The sequence below is a fragment of the Uloborus diversus genome, chromosome 1, assembly GCF_026930045.1.
Source record: "Uloborus diversus isolate 005 chromosome 1, Udiv.v.3.1, whole genome shotgun sequence".
NCBI classification, from domain to species: domain Eukaryota; kingdom Metazoa; phylum Arthropoda; class Arachnida; order Araneae; family Uloboridae; genus Uloborus; species Uloborus diversus.
The window spans coordinates 8,460,042-8,477,105 of NC_072731.1; the positions used below are offsets into that span (position 1 = coordinate 8,460,042).

At 32.0% G+C, this 17,064-nt stretch overlaps 1 protein-coding gene across 1 annotated transcript in view; it reads right to left on the minus strand.

The window, feature by feature from the left end:
• Positions 1-17,064, minus strand: part of LOC129234285 (sorting nexin-13-like) — a 52,361-nt gene that overhangs the window by 8,515 nt on the left and 26,782 nt on the right. The window contains exons 16-23 of the mRNA XM_054868280.1: positions 16,137-16,254; positions 15,646-15,680; positions 15,286-15,448; positions 9,464-9,606; positions 6,120-6,335; positions 4,849-5,031; positions 1,766-1,908; positions 88-156 (exon numbers count right to left, since the gene is read on the minus strand). Coding sequence (XP_054724255.1) covers positions 88-156; positions 1,766-1,908; positions 4,849-5,031; positions 6,120-6,335; positions 9,464-9,606; positions 15,286-15,448; positions 15,646-15,680; positions 16,137-16,254 — 1,070 coding nt within the window. The remainder of the gene's footprint in view (positions 1-87; positions 157-1,765; positions 1,909-4,848; positions 5,032-6,119; positions 6,336-9,463; positions 9,607-15,285; positions 15,449-15,645; positions 15,681-16,136; positions 16,255-17,064) is intronic.

The following is a 17,064-nucleotide window of genomic DNA, read 5'->3' on the forward strand; positions in this document are numbered from 1 at the left end:
TTATTTTCATTGTATTTTCAATTCTGATTGCACCAAAGATTTATAGCTAGTTTTGGCTTGACTACAAGATATGTAAAGAAAAATTACCTCAGAAGCTTTAACCATTCAGCTATTTGAGTTGCACTAGTCATTCCTTGAACATACTCTCTGATTTTTCTATAAACAAAACATATATAAGAAGAAAGAAAGCAACTGACTATCAAAAGAAAATACATGCTACCATATCACCCAGGATGCCCGAATGGACCAAGCAAGAGTTTTTGGAATCCTGGTGAACCCTGAATTTTACAGAATGATGCCTGATGCAGGGTAATATAATATATAAAATTATTTATGATTGTGCCCAAGCATTTAAAACCCCAACATTTGATTATGTTCAAAATAGATCAAATAACCAAGCAATGAAAGTTCAATTTTGGAGATCAGTAGTATTGGATTAAGGTGATATATTAAAGCCTAGCATTGATTCGAACAAATATTAGAAAGGGCAACATTTCCTGTTCCTCAAAATTTCAAACCAGCTACAGTCAATAATCGGCAAATAGCCATTACAAAAGAAACTAGCAGGAAAGATTACAAGAATGAGCAAAAACAATGCAATTAATGTCAATTATGACTTTTTTTTCACTGGGAAAGATTCAACAGTAACCCTACGAATTACTGTATCATTCTCAGTAACTCATGATGAGTAACTATACACTTATCACCACACTTTACGATAGTTTTCAATAACTACAAACTTTGCTAGAATCAGAATCTATCCCCAGAAAGATATTTCCGAAATTCTCACTTCAAATGATGCATTTTATGAGCTAGAAATGAAGGGAAGACTAAACTCTCATGCCACTCAGTTGATGACGAGGAGCTTGGTTCACATTCATGAGAAGCGGATACAACTACAACTATTTCAGCTTCTATATTCTGTGACTAGTGGTACCCGCACGGCTTTGCTCGTAATAGAAAAATTAAAAGGTCTTTTGGTTCGCCTGTAGATTTACAAATAATGTATGGTGAATTTTCTCACCAATTGGCTTGTGTCCATGTTACGGTTCAACGTTATGATAATTTTGAAATTTACTCGTCCGTCTTAAGATAGTTTTGTTCTTAAAATTAGAATAGAAAAATAACCACTTCGAATTTTCAAAAAATCGCTTCGAGGTGCACACCCCCATGCTACAGACTAACTTTGTGCCAAATTTCATGAAAATCGGCCAAACAGTCCAGGCGCTATGCGCGTCACAGAGATCCAGACAGAGACTTTCAGCTTCATTATTAGTAAAGAAGACAAAGTTTAGCAAGATTTCCAAGCAGTGCCCCAGTTCGTAAAAAATGTTTGGGGGAACTCACCAAGAGCACCAAACCAATTTACCTTACATTTGCATTATTTTTACAATGAAAAGATAAACACTCTGGGGATATTCCTCCACAACTACAACACTGCGTCTAGGCAGAGCAAATGTATAGAGGAGGGCATATGGTTGAAAGACTGGTAATTTTTTTTTCAAGAAGAAAGATTTTAGCCTTCAGTTTTTATAAGATAATTCCGTAAAAAATTGTTGAAGAATAAAAGAGGAATTTTTGTGGTACATATAACAATGCAAAAGTTTAGTTAAACATTTAACTTAAAAGGAAAACTTTTTAGAAAAGCAGTGCCGGAATGACGTTTCAGCACCAATGCATCCATGATATATAAATAGCCTTTTCCTCCATTTAAAGAAATGCTTATCATATTACAAAGCATTCATTAAATAATAATGCAGTATACCTATTAATTGAGCCACCTTGCATAGTTTTAATGATCTGTCTGAGCAGAGCCATTATTCTTCGTCTGAACCACAGATCCTTATTTCTTAAATTAAAAACTTCATCCATTAATAATAGAATTATTCTAAAAGGAATATCATCAGTCTGTAAAGAAAAATAACTTCATTGTAGCATGACAAGATGCAAAACAGCATAATCAACTAATATAGATCAATAACTTAAGACTATAAAATAGCTTACTCCATGATACTTAATTTTTAAGAAGGCAATGAAAACATGGAGCCTTGTTGTGTAGTACGCAGGTTTTAATACAATGAACTTTCCGATTTGTGGGCATCATCAGGTATTACTGGTTTTTTCTACTTATGCAGCCTTTAAATAGACTCCAAGAGAGAAAAAAAAACTTATTTTTGGCAGTGTGAGGAGTTAGCTGGTTTACAGTACAGTCTAAGTCATCAGTATTTAAAAATCAAAAAGTATAAAATAGCATTACCTTATTTGAAATATTTTACATCTAGGAAGATGTTGCAGAAACCATATCATGTTCAATAAAGTCTTTATAAACACACTACTGTATTAGTAACATACAATTCAATATCAAACTACATCAGAAATTTAATTTTACCAAGAATATTCAAAACCAAATGAACACTCAAAGGGTCTTTTACATGCCATATGATCATACAACACGCATATTGTTGATTTTCTGCATCTTGAAAATCTACTGACTTGAGCCAAATTCGAACCAACACCTTTGAACATAAGAGGCCAACACTTAAACACAACCTCACTCTGTTAGTCGGTAGCATAGAAATCTAAAAGTCTTGTTTTTTTTAACATGCTACCGTATTTGAAATAAATTTCAGATCTTGATAAATTTACAAGAGTAATCCATGAAAGAAATAAGTACCTCCAAAACTTAAGCAAATTTTCAGGAGGAAAGGTTTTTATTTTAAATTTAAATTTTGAAAACTTTTGTTAGTGCATAAAATAAAAACTAGGAAAAAAATCACAAAATTATAACAGTTGGTCATAATTGTAACTTTTTTAAACTATAGAAACACATTTTTTGTTTGACCTTGAAGTTTTTGTGTAGTGTGTATGTTCTTTCTGGTCAAAATATTGTCAAACTCCTGGTTGATTGTGCCACAACAAAATGCCGATGTCACCTGTTAAGTGACTATCGGAAGAAATAGGAGCAGCATATAAAGGTGAGAACATTCCTTTATGACACTTACCTTGTAGGGTTGTAGAGCGTAGGATCTGATGAAAGGGGGGAGGGGAGTCAAAATGGCTAAATTAAACTGTAAATATAGTTTGATATAGCTGTATAATTTAATCGAAAGATATTTCATAAATGAATTCGGAAAGTGCCGTCCTTGCTAAGACATTGCATGAAATCACACCCGGCAGAGTGATGAGGGGTAGTAAGAATTTACAAATATGATTTGAACAAAAAACCCAAATTAAATGATTTCCCTATTCCCTATTGTTTAAAGAACTAAATTTGCTTCAAGTAACATGATTTGCAAAATATACTCAAAAAATCACCATTGTAAATTTTTTGCCAAACTCGCCAACTTCTGCACAAATTTTACGAAGAGAACGCGTTGTCTTGGTTTCCACGACTTTCAAGACCAGTATTATATTGAATGCAGCCATGGAGTAGGCCATCCTTGTAAGGAGGGAGCCATAGAATTTTTTAACAAAAGGTTCATTTAATAAGATAAGCTTCTACAATTTTTACACCTATTTGTGCAAATTATACAGTTATGTTTTTTTGGAAAAGAACTTCTGTTTTTCACTTAATGAATTTAACTAAATAGTTAAATTATGTTGAGATTCATAGTAGTTTTTTATGATTTTAAAGTTTTCTTACTGTTAGTTTATTTTAATACAAAATGGCTGTAAAATGCCTCAAAAAACAAGACACTAGTTAAATAGTTTATGTAAGAGGTGTCACCATTTATGGCGATTTCTGCACTTATGACAATTTTACATACAATTACAGGACTATTCAGCAAACTTTTTTGCCACAGGTTGTATATATAGTACATATATATACGATTTCAGAAAAGTTTGATATCTATAAGAGATCAAAACACATTTGATGTTCTGCAAAAAACATGACAAGAGATTACCACTATTTATCAGACAGCTAACATTATATCGTCGCCTCAGAGAAATAGTTGGATATCTTAGTGTTATTTCTGGAATTAGATATCTTAGCAGGGGCGGCAAATAGGGGGGTCGAGAGGGGGCGTTCGCACCCCCAATTTTTTTGAGAGAATTGGCAAAAAAATGAGCAAATTCAATCTATCACAATCAGTGTTCAAGAAAAACAATATTGCTGGTTTTCCGTACCGGTTGATGAAACTCAACACATTTCCAGACATGAGCAATTGTTTTCCGTTTTTTATATTATTAGAAATGTATCAAGCCTTTATCGGCCTTTTCAGAACAGAAGAAACTGATGAGGAATCATGGTGAATTTTAACTAAAGTCGTAATTTCCTCACATAGGCTAAATATATCGTTCTTGTGTGCTCTGTGTAATGATGGTTATGAGAGGCTCAGGTGGTGTGGCTGCATGATTTTCACAGGAAAATGCCTTGGTATTTTACATTCATTGTTAGGCTCATATTTTAAGTGTGTCTATTTAATAAGTCACTTAGTTTATCACTTTTTTCTTCTAGAAACACATTTCAGCTGCTCAATGCATAGTATGCTTTCGTAGAAACTCTTAAAAAATACATACTATTTTTGAAAAAAAATCTCACATCAACAAATATCTTTTCTGGGGCTCCTTAACTATATAATCTTCCCCATATCATGATTACTTGCTGTTAGCCAATATGTGTTTTGTTCCATACTGAGATAATTCATATTTAAGAAGCTTGACCCCCCAAATGAACTGCTGAAATGCTGCCCCTGTATCTTAGTGTTGCTCTGAAAAAAATAAGGCAACAATATTCTGAATGATACAAGTTTGGCAAAACAGGGTTTCATGAAAGAAAAGTTCTTTAATGCCTGATAAATTAATTTTCCTAATTTTATCTATGTTGCATTGAGAGTAAAAACTTACTTTAGGTTCCTTAAATGTAATTGGCTTTGCATCACTGGTAGTACAACTGTTGTCGACTTCATTGTGCCTGGAAAGAGCTCTGATTAAACCGCCTTTCAACTCAAACAGTGTATCAGGAACCAAACGTACAATGTTCCCGACGGTCCGTACTGACGTTTTGATGGGATTCACCAGCGTACCAACCTAAAATTATTTTAAATATAGATACATATACATCACACAAGTATTCAGTGAAACATTGTGATGTTACAAAGATTTGTTTTCTTTTTTTTTTAAATTGAAAAAAGACTTAGAAAAACCAGAACATTTTACAAGCCAAAGGAGGAGAGAATGGGCTAGCTCAATACATATTTGATGAAGTTGTGTAATTTAACCCTTTCTAAAACTGGAAGAACACTTGTCACCAAATTTATCAATTTTTAAATGACGCTATAGTTAAGAATTTCACTAACTTAGGATTAGATGATACATGAGCCGAGGAAAATATACTTGGCATTAAATTCATTTTATTTAACTATTTAAATAAACTCATCTTAAACCAATCTTGCACTGAAAGTATTTCAATATACCACTACTGAAAAAATCACTGAATAAAAAGCAAAGAGTAATGTAATCACATTTGAATCGATTATTTCAGAAAAGGCGTAAGTCCTTTAATCCATTACTAGTAAATACATTGAACTTGCATCCTTACTGAAATACTAGATTCATTTGCGGAAAATGGACTCAACATCAATCATTAGTTCAACACACGTGCATGCCCTTCAAAAATAAATAAATAAATAAATAAATAAAAATAATTCACCATCCTTTACAATCTACCCCAGATACTAACCTACAAGGTGAACCTTTTCTTCTGATTTTTAAACATAAAAATCCAACTCTTCGCGCGCACGCGGTGCAAGAATATTTTTTTAGTTTATAAAAACCCATAGCCAATTGGTTACAAATTTATTTTCAATAGTAAAGTAATTTCATAGCAATACCGTTTGAGAAACAAATAAAAACTCTTTCATTATTTTAATTTCAAATTAAAACTTACTACTCCAACTTCGGTTAAAGTTGCAAGAAAACGGATGATGGCAGATGTATCTTCTATGTTTAAAGGCCATAACTATAAACCACTACTAGCAAGCAAAAGTTTTTCAAATTGATGTTTATTTAATTTACATGTATATAGCAGAGCAATACACAATATGCATGGCAATAAACAGCATATATTACAGCATAGCAATAATTGCAACAGGAATTTTGAAGAAACAATAACCTACCGAGCGCACAAAAGATTTCTTCCCTTTTTCAGAAACATTTGGCTGAAGAAAATTATAAACCATCAACAACAATCCTTCACAAATAGCAAGGGTATCGTGAGAAAGGAGGAAATGTATGAAATCATTAAGCATGTAGCGTCTTTTCTCCATCAGCTGCCTGCTAAGGTTATTAAAAGGTTTCTTTGATGGAAAGTTAAAGGAAGACAAAACTGGAAACTGAAAGAAAAAGTAATAACATAGACTAGATGATTAAAAGTATTTGGACACTTTCAAAAATTCGCATTTATATGGATTTCTCGATAAATAAAAGATTAATTGCACTGCAATTTTTTTCACATAAAAAGTATACTCTCTCTGTCATTTTCCAATTACAATTAAGTCTGCTATTCATTTACGGGACCAGCAACAAATTGAGGAATCAAAAAAAGGTTTTTGATCCTTTTTCATTGTAAATAGCTGAGAATAAGCTATAAATTTCAAAGATAAGTTAAAAATCTAAAATTTATTTATATGTTTTCATGAAAGTATCTCTTATACCCACCGAGATATAGGCATTTCTTTCAAAAATGCAATTTTTTTGAAGGTTTTTGGCTTATATCACGCGCAGTTTTTGGTCAAATGTTACTGAACTTTCAGAATATGTGACAGCATATCGGAGAAACATAATAATAAAATTTGAAGTTAAAATATTGAAAATTTAATGAAATATGAACGTTTAAAGCAATTAATTCTTCAATGTGCATGTGTGAAGGATAGCAATTTATAATGTTTATAATCCAAAGCTCAGATATATCCTACAACTCATAAAAAAATTCCACCTCAATATTTTTAAAATTTAAAAAGTTATCAGCGATCTAATGAGCCAAATTTCTATCATTCTTGGATAGGTGACGAATGGTAAGGGGTCGTAGGCAAACTGGCAACACTTTCCTGCTATTGTTGCAGAGTGATTCATGATAAGAATGGATTATTTGCGAACAATCACTCACAATTCATCTTCTAGCCAAGAATTATTAAAATTCGGCTCATTAGATCACTGATAACGTTTTAGATTTTAAAGATATCAAGATGGAATTTTTTAATGAGATGTAGGATATATCTGGGCTTCTGATTATGAAGATTATCAATTACCATTCGTCACCTACCCAAGAATGATAGAAATTTGGCTCATCAGATCGCTGATAACTTTTTAAATTTTAAAGATATTGAGGTGGAATTGCTATCCTTCACGCATGAGCAATGAAGAATTAATTGCTTTAAACGTTCATATTTCATTGAATTTTCAATATTTTAACTTTAAATTTTATGACATGACTATTTACAATGAAAATTTTAATTAACTAAATTTTAATTCAACTTAATTTTTGTGGGAAAATGGCGGCTGGAGTATATATATCTTAATATATAAAAATCTTCTGTGCGGACGTTTGTCACCATAAGGCTTTTAAACGGCTGGACCGATTTTGATCAAATTTTTTGTGTGTAATTAAGTTGTGGCAAGCATGGTTTTGAAGCGCGATGGATTGAATTGGAAACGTTTCTGTTAATTAATTAATTTAAACATTGGATGCTTATATCTCCCAAATGATTAATATTTATTTTAACCTATTGTTGAGCGAGAATTGAAATAAATATTTAACCTGTTGCCAAAGGACAATAAGAAAGCCAGTTGTGATTTCTGTAGTGATTTAATTTATTTAAAAATTGGATGGTTATTTCTCCCAAATGATAATATTTATTTTAGCCTTTTGTTGAGCGAGAAGTGAAATAATCATTTAACCTGTTGCCAAAGGAAAATAAGAAAGCCAGCTCTGCTTTTTGTAATGAAAATTTCCTTCTACGATTGTGATGTGCTTCTCTGTAGAAATATTTTGGTTCCCTTAAAAGGGACATGTATTAAGCAGGTTTGCAACATAGAGAACTAACCAGGACAAAACAAATCTTATAACATGATATGAGATAGTATGATTCAAAATAGCATTAATTTAAGTTCTAGCGAGAGGGTGGGATTTAAAAGTTTGCGTTCATAAGATCGACCGCTAATCGGTCGGAGTACGCTTCGTTCACGATCGGTTGGATCACAGTAACATCAAGGATTGGCGACTTTGGCCATAAACAATAGAGTTACTGGATTATATGTTTACATTTTAACTGTTGATGTAATGTACTGTATTTTTGTTTATTTGGCGAAATATTTTAAATTGCAAAGGATTGTTTTTAGTTTACTAAGAGTTTAGATATTTTAGTTGAAGAATATGCTTATTTTTCATCAGAAGGGGGGGGGGGGATGAGTGATTTTCACTTATTCAGCGAACTGTTTTTACCTTTATCATTTTTTTAAACAATATTATTTCGATAGTTTTATTCTTTTTCATATGCGGGATGTTGCAGCGGGATTTCCCGTTCGTTCTAGATGGGTAGTTAGTTTTTTACTCTGAATATCTGAAACGCTTTTTATACTACGAGTGGCTGAAGGAACAAACCATCAAGTAAAAAATAGTAAATAAAACAACTGCTCTGTGGGCATTAGATAAATCAAGTTGTAATAAATATACGCATTTTGACACCATAGCAGCTTAAAACATTTTTTTAACTTATATTTTCAACAGAACGGTTCAAACACTTGATAGTTTATTGAAATTTTTTAACTTTTCCAATTTACAAAGTTTGAACAGAACAACGTCTGTCGGGTCCTCTAGTAATATATATATATATATATATATATATATATATATATATATATATATATATATATATCTTTTATGTGAATAAAACTACAAAGCAATTGGTCTTTTATTTCTCGAGAAATCCGTAAAAATGAATTTTTGAAAGTGTCCCAATACTTTTGGCCATATAGTATACAATTAATTTTACAAATAAAATTTAAAAAATTAAAAATAGATAAAAGTTTCTTATCCAACAAATAATAACAAATAATAATAATAACATGAAAAATCAAATTGAAGTTTTCTCCAAAAGATCTATGTTTAATTAGTAGGAAATATTGTACTCATTATTTTTTAAAAAATCTTAAAAGTAATTTTCTTCTCAATAAATACAATTTTTTTTTTCAATTTTATACTGAATTAAAGTACTGTTACACTGACTTAACATGCAGATAAAACTGAATTAAGGGGAACATTTGAGAACTTTTAGCAATAGAGAGGAGAGAGTGGGGAGCAGAATAAAGAAATACATTTGAATTCAGTTAAAACTTTAATCATAGCATAACTTTTAATTGCTAAACTATGTTTCAAGCACGCAAACACATAGCATACAACACACATAGAAAACATAAGCATGCTTTTATTATGTAGCAAAGACTTTTCAAGAAATAAACTCACTTTTTGAACAAGAAGCTCGTGGAAGTCGTAAAATTCGCTGTATCGCCGGACAACAAACCACTTTTCTTCAGGACCTTCCATTCTATAATGACTAACAGATATGGCATACACAGCAAAAGTTCTTCCAGCATGATGAGTAATGCCTGTGACAAAGTTATTTTTAGTCAAATAAAAAATCTAAAAACAGAAATAATACACTGGGCAAAGCAAAAACTCACGGCACAACAAAAAATTACATATTAGAATTTAATTGAATAGAAAATAAAAGTTAAAGTTTCTGTGTAAAAGAAAATAAGTATAGAAATGTTTACAATGTGGTTGCATATTGGTTTTTTACAAGTTGCAGAACTAGTGCATTCCGCATAATCAGGCATCCATTTCTTTATGTAGCACCTTTATCGGCAGATAGCCATTATACTATGAGAATTTTGAAGCCCAGTTTTTACACCAGGTGGAGGCACCCGGGCTCTCTTCGATACCAAACTACACCAGAAATTTAATTTTACCAAGAATATACAAAACCAAATGAACACTTAAAGGGTCTTTTACATGTGACATGATCATATGACACTTATATTGTTGATTTTCTGCATCTTGAAAATCTACTGACTGAAGCCAAACTCAAAAAGACACCTTTGGACATAAGAGGCCAACATGTAAACACTACTTTTGTAGGAAGTCTTTTCATCCATGAGCTCAGTACATTTTGCATTCAAAAAGGCGTTCTCTGAAACGCAGAAACATGTCTGCAGTAATCTGCGAATTGGTGCTTTTTAGACGTTGTTACTTTACGTTACTTTATTGTTCAGCACAAGGTATTTATTTATCTTACTACGTCACTCTGTTAGTCCATAGCATAGAAATCTAAAACTCTTTTGTTTTTTAATATGCTCAGATCCAATTCTACCACATACCTGCCTAAAAAGCAATTAGTTCATTAAAACCATACATGCAACTACTAAAGGTTTAGTAAAAACCTACTTTGGTGTGTGAGAGAGAAACATATCAATTAGAATCAACTATTCAACAACTAAAAATAAAAGTTACTGCGAAGCAAAAGAAATAGGAATTATCTTGTAACCTATATCTACCTAAGCAATTGATTGCAGGTCGTAGGATAATGTTTTAAAAGAGAAAAATCATAAGCTTTTGCAATAAAATGATCTTTCAACGAACAATGTTTTGACTATCATATGACACCTTTAATCTAAATTATTTCAATAGCTGTAAACTGAGAAAGAATTTTAATATAACATTCGCTTCACAGTAATGTTTTTATTCTAAACGAGAAAATCGCCCGTCAAGGTGTGGTGGGTGAAAATTGCTTCTACATTTGAATGAAGCAATTGCCTGTTTGGTGATATTTTGATAGTTGACATTTTAACCCTAACTCCAGTGGATTAACACTAAACCCCAGTAGGTAGCATACATTGTTGACCACTTTTTCGTTTCTTCATTCTCATTAAATGACAGTCTAACTAGTAAAACAGTGAAGTTGCCGGTTCCAGTTCAGCTTTGTCAAAATAAAGCATTTCCCTGCATGCCAAAAAATATTATCAAATAATAAGTACCTCACTGAATTTTTGGCTCTTTAACAATGAAATAATCCCGTCATGCACACTACAGCAAAAGTTTCATTGTTGACGACACTAAGAGCATTAATCGATCAGTGAATTGGCTATTACATATCGTTGCCTCAAAGCAACACTAAGACATCTAATCCCAGGAATAACACTAAGATACCCTACTGTTGCTCTGAGGCAATAATATATGAGGATTGCTGAGTGGTTTGTTTTAAAAGGGAATCTCTTCCACAGAAAAAAGTGGAAAAAGCTTCTTTACAGAAGCTTTTTTCTTTCATATTTTTTGCACTGAACCTTTTTTTTATGCAAGCTAAGATGAATCAGCCCATTAAAGTTGGGTTTTAATTTTAATGACTACTTGGGTTAGTAAACGCTAAAATATTTCATCCCGCTTTCTGCATGTTTCTGTAGTATGGTCTTTTGCGCTTTGCAAAAGGTCTTTACACTTTTTCATATCTCTCTAATTATTATTACATGTCTTGTTGTGTAATGCTTCATTTCCACTCAGGTAGCTAGACAAGCAGATCAATTTGCCTAGTTTTGAAGCATTTTTGACTCATGATGATCAATGTTTCTTCATCTACATGTATATTGAGCAGAGTTAAATCAGTTGCTGCCAACTTTACTTCTCTTTGTTTGACCCTATATTTTCATTCCATATTTTTTCTATATCATGCATATCTTCCAGCTTTAACCTTTAAGCATTTTATGTTCTCCAAACAAATAATATATGTATGTGTAAGAATAAAAATCTCAAAAGTAAAAATTTGCCAACACACAGATAATGTGGAATGGGGGGGGGGGGGTAAGATAGACTAAATATATTTCAAAAAAGCATAAAATTTGAGCTGGTCACACAGTTTGCAGAAACAACAATCTGCAATCATTGGATTGTAGTTCACTGAATAGTGGACAACCTTGGGCTGGCATCCATATAGCATCTAACATTCCTAACTCATCCACAGTCAAGATAAAGTAAGATGCAATAAAAAAATGCCTCCAACCATACTCTGGAATTCTATGGCCATTAACTGCAAATTAAAAGTATCGGGTTGTAATATGTCAGGGGCGCCGACTTGCAAAAATTATTGGAGGGGCTAAACGTCACCGGTGATCCAGGGGTATGTAATCCCACGGAGCCCCCCCAACCCCTTTTCCAAAAAAAAAGTTCAGATTTTTGAACTTTGAAAATGCCAATTTACATATTTTCTGATTAATACAAACAAACAATATGTGTTTTCAAAGTCAATCTAAGAATTGGTACACAAATTTTCTGGTTCAATTAGATCATATCACTTGTCTTCAGTGAGGGACATTTTTACAGTTCTAATTTGGGGAAAGCCGTCGTGCAGTGCCATGGCTAGGCATTGATATAAAGCAGGGCACTTGACTTGCATCCCAGTGGCGCCTACCCACAAAAAATATTACTGGTAGGGTGGGGGACATACCGCGGGTCTAAACCCGGGAAATTTTCTAAATTGGAGATGGAAAAAGTAAGTTTTACAGTTTTTTAAGCATTTTAGAACAATGTATTATCAACATTAGAATCCCGAAAACTCTACTCTCGCTAACTCGACACATGTTTTAACTTCGAAAAACGGAAAATAAAAAAAAATTAAAAAAAAAAAAAAACACTTGTACGGTATTTTCGTAAAAAATTAAATTTATAGTATAATAATTTTGTTTTTAGACTATTACAGAACAGTGAATATATATCTGTAAAAAGATTGAAATTATATTTAAATAAATCTTAAACTATCATTAAAAAATCAATCATAAACTATTACTGTCGCACTTTGATTAATAAGTGAAATAGCTCATTTAAACTTGCTTTGAATAAGGCTCAGAGTTCATTAAATAAAAAAAACATCCCAAAGTTAATTTGTTTCATATTAGTTAATAAAATTAATATAGTATGTAAATAGTCGGTTTTTATAGGGTCTTATACACTAAAAATATTTAAGTATTTGAAAATATCTAATGCAGTACTATAGTAATACAATAATAAAATAGTACTAATATTTCGAAATTTTAAATCTAACATTCTGTATGTAATTAATTCACTATTTTACAGATATTTTTAAAATTAATCTAAACACCAATATTAGGGCTGTCTTTAGAAAGGTGCAAATATCGACCTCCTGACTAGATTACTGAATTTGAAGTGGATCACTGCTCGAATATTCAATTCATCCAAAATATCTCGGTGGTTATGAATGAACAGTCAAGTTGTTCAATCCTTCTGCCCGTTGTTGATCGGACAGACTTGATCCGCAGGTTCGCACACTGGGACAAATTCTAAGTGCTCGCAGCACCATAACATTATCATTATCCACACCACTCATTTTCAGTTAACCTACTTTTTAGCGTAATAATTATTCATTTTAACTCATTACGGAATGTATTTTACAAAGTCGTCAAACAAGGAAAATAAAAAATACTAAGACAAATTTGAGTTTAGAAAGCATTAAATAGCTAATAATTTTCTTAAATTATTGGGGGGGGGGGGGGGGCTCTGGCCCCTCAAAATTTTTTTTGAGGGGGCTCGGGCCCCCTCAGGCTCCATGGAGTCGGTGCCACTGTAACATCTGAAAGCAGTAACCTAAGACTTTTAACCAACAGTAGATTGATGATGGTTAAAAACGATGAGTTGCATATTAAATATACCGTATTTTCCTGCGTATTATCCACGGGCGGCCTATAATCCCCAGGTCCTAAAATCGGCCTGAAGAAATAAAAGCTTTGTATAATCCGCGGATAATACAATGTAAAAAGATAAAGTTTCAATTTAACATACTATTTGAGCAACTAAATTAAAAACGTGAAAAAGTAATTACTTTAAAGGCATAATTAAAATTAATCTGAAATATAATGATTTCTTTTTGAAATCTTGATTGTAGTACGCTAATTACTTGAAAAACAAAGAGTCAAGACAAAGGAGCAAACGGTCTAATCTTGTGCAAATGGCTACCTATTTCACTGTAATGTTACTTATTTTACCCAACCTGAATCGCCAAGAGGAACATTCAAGCAACGTAAAATAACCAACATACAGGCAGGCAGCGATGAACGGTCTCGATCGGTGAATAGTACTGTAAAAATATTCAGGTTCAATGTGTTGGTGTTAAGGGGAAAAGAAAATCACAGATAATTCGCAGTCGTGTATAATCCGCACCTCATAAACTTTGCCATTTTAACACGCTTTTATTAGCTTCACCTGTATGTATGTATGTATCTTGTAACGGAATCTTGCAGCTCAAATTTCGCCCACTTCCTGCGATCGGATTCTTTTGAAATTTGGCACGCGACCTCAGATCCGATGACAATGCAATATTTTATAATCAAATTAATTAACTCTTTTAATTGTTAGTTTCCTTCAATTTTAATCAATATTTTGGCATAAATCCAACAATGTGAAAAAGGAGAAATTAAAAAAAATACATTAAAAAATGCTCGCAAAAATTATTTAAAAATATCTACAAAAACCTTTAATTTTTCTACATCAGACAAAATTTGTTCCAAGGTTCAAAGGTAATTAGAACATGAAATATAATTGTTTTTAACTAATTTCATGCCAAAATTTAGGTGAGCCTTCAATTGGAAATTCATTGCTGATTAGACCATTGTTGAACAAAATTTATATTCAAATGCATCTCAAATTTTCAAAGTAATATAAATATGATTTTCGCAAACATACATCGATGACTCACAGTAGCTTCCTATCGGGGTGCCCTTGTCTTAACTTCAAGATATTACCTCGCACTCGTTTTATAAATAATTTTGTCGTCTGATAATTCTCCAACATAAGACTAAAAAACAGAAAAATAAAATAATAGTTTAAAAAAACTAAAAGCACGCTTTCGTAGCAAAATGAACTAAAAAGTGAAAAATAATCTTTGGATGATAGTAGTTGACCAATCACTTAATTTTAATTGTAATACAAAAAAGCATGGGGGCTTCTTATCAGTTGTCTTGAATTTCTTCCATTTGTTGTCCAAGCAAAAATATAACTAGACAGCACCCCACGCTTTTTTGTAATAAATAAACTTTGCCTTTTTTAGCAGATAATCCGCGGATTATATGCAGGAAAATAAGGTACTAGAAAGAAACAGAAGGAAAATTCCCCTTTTCTTTCAGTCATAGTTAAAACATGAGACTTTAGCTAGGTTCTTATAAATTACATGTACAGGATAGAAGAAAAATGAAAAATAATACTGAATCAAGTGCTCACATATTTACCAGTGCTGTGTACTTCTGCCACTATGATGCCAATTTCTTTCGTTTCGTCTGACAATGGTCCAGACGAAATTTCAGGGAATTCATAATCAGAGGGCGAAATTTCAGCATTCAAAAGTTCGTTAAGCATATCCTCGTCCGTGGGAACTACAGCATCACAGTTGAACTAAAAATATTCAAATGAGAAAGATTACAACTTTACAAAAGCAAGTTTTTTTTTTCCAATTTACAATAAGTAAGCTTTGCTTCCCTAAAATACTTTTTAAACCCATACTATGACATGAAAATTCAGACTATAGTAAAAACATGTTAAATTAAAGCTGTATTTGATAGTAAAAAAGAAAATATAAATATAGTCATCACCTTTTCTTCTTCTGATTTGGAAGACGATAAACTATCTGAAATAAAAAAGAAAAGATACTTAAAGAACATTATTTCAGCAATATGTTAAGCAAAGAGAGTTTCTCAAATTGCAAGAATAAGCAAAAACTTTAGTTTACTTATTTAGACAACTTATGATTCAGTTAAATAAATACCTTTTTACATAAAAAATTAAATAAGAAAAAACAATGTCAAAAAGCACAAATCCAGCAAAAACTTTTGCAGGATGTCTTTCCATCCATAAGCTCATTTCTTTTGCATTGACAAAGGCGTTTCTAGTAACGCCGAAACATGTGTCTGCAGCAATCTGCAATTTGAGCTTTTAAACGTTTTTTTAAATTTAACTCATGATTCGTTAAATCTGAAATAAAATGTTAATTCAGCAAGAACTCTTTAGGTTAACTTCTAGGGGGCATGAGCTATTTTAAAGGAAGAAAAATTTATGCACATAAATAAAATAAAAAGAAGTTTACCTAAATCTCCACTCATTGTTAAGTCATGCAATAAATCTAATTCAGCTAGAAGCTTGATGTATTGTTTGGAGCCCTTAAAACCGTTAAGATAGAACTCATTCTCTAAAATTTCATACACCTAAAAGGAAATTTTATGAATTAGTTCAGCATTTCAAAATACTTAGTAATGTGAGCAAAATATCAAAAAACACGACATACTTACAGTCGATTCTTAATTTAGTGAATACTGTAAAAGTACTTGTGTCTTTGAGATTTAAATTTTCACGTGGCACTTGTAATTACAAAAATTTAAGCCAAGCAAAATATTTTTGTTTTTCAACTTTCGGTCTGTTCATATAAAATTCGCAAAATTTTCAGCTCGCAAATCTTTATTATCGCAATCGATATCTTTTTTTTCGCAAAAATAAGTGCTTTAACAGTATTGGAACAATAATCTCTTTGAAATCAAAAATGTTCTTACATGGGACATACGGCCAGAAAAAAACAAACGAGTTACTAAATTGGTGGATATAGCTAATTCATACATTTTTTTTTCAAAGCCAAGCTCTATTCAATGCAAATATTGGCAAAGTATGAAAATTACAAAGCCAAACAAACTAATGCCGTCAAACGATATAACGTATGGCATTAAAATGATATGCCTGAAGTCAGTTCGTATTTTTATGAGTCTTATTTCTCATTGCATCCGCTGATGTACTTGCGTAATATTTGCACCAGTCAGATTCGTTTAAACTTTGTTTCTTTTCTTTTTTTAAAAATTTCTTTAACAGTAGTTTCCAAAAATCGCTACAAACTACTATTTTTTGCTTTGAACTACTCATTACACTACTTTTTTTAAAAAGTAGTGCGCTACACTACAAATTACTAAAAAATGTAGCTACTGCAGTAGTGTTGCTACGTGTAGCATTTTACAGGGTTCATACTCAAC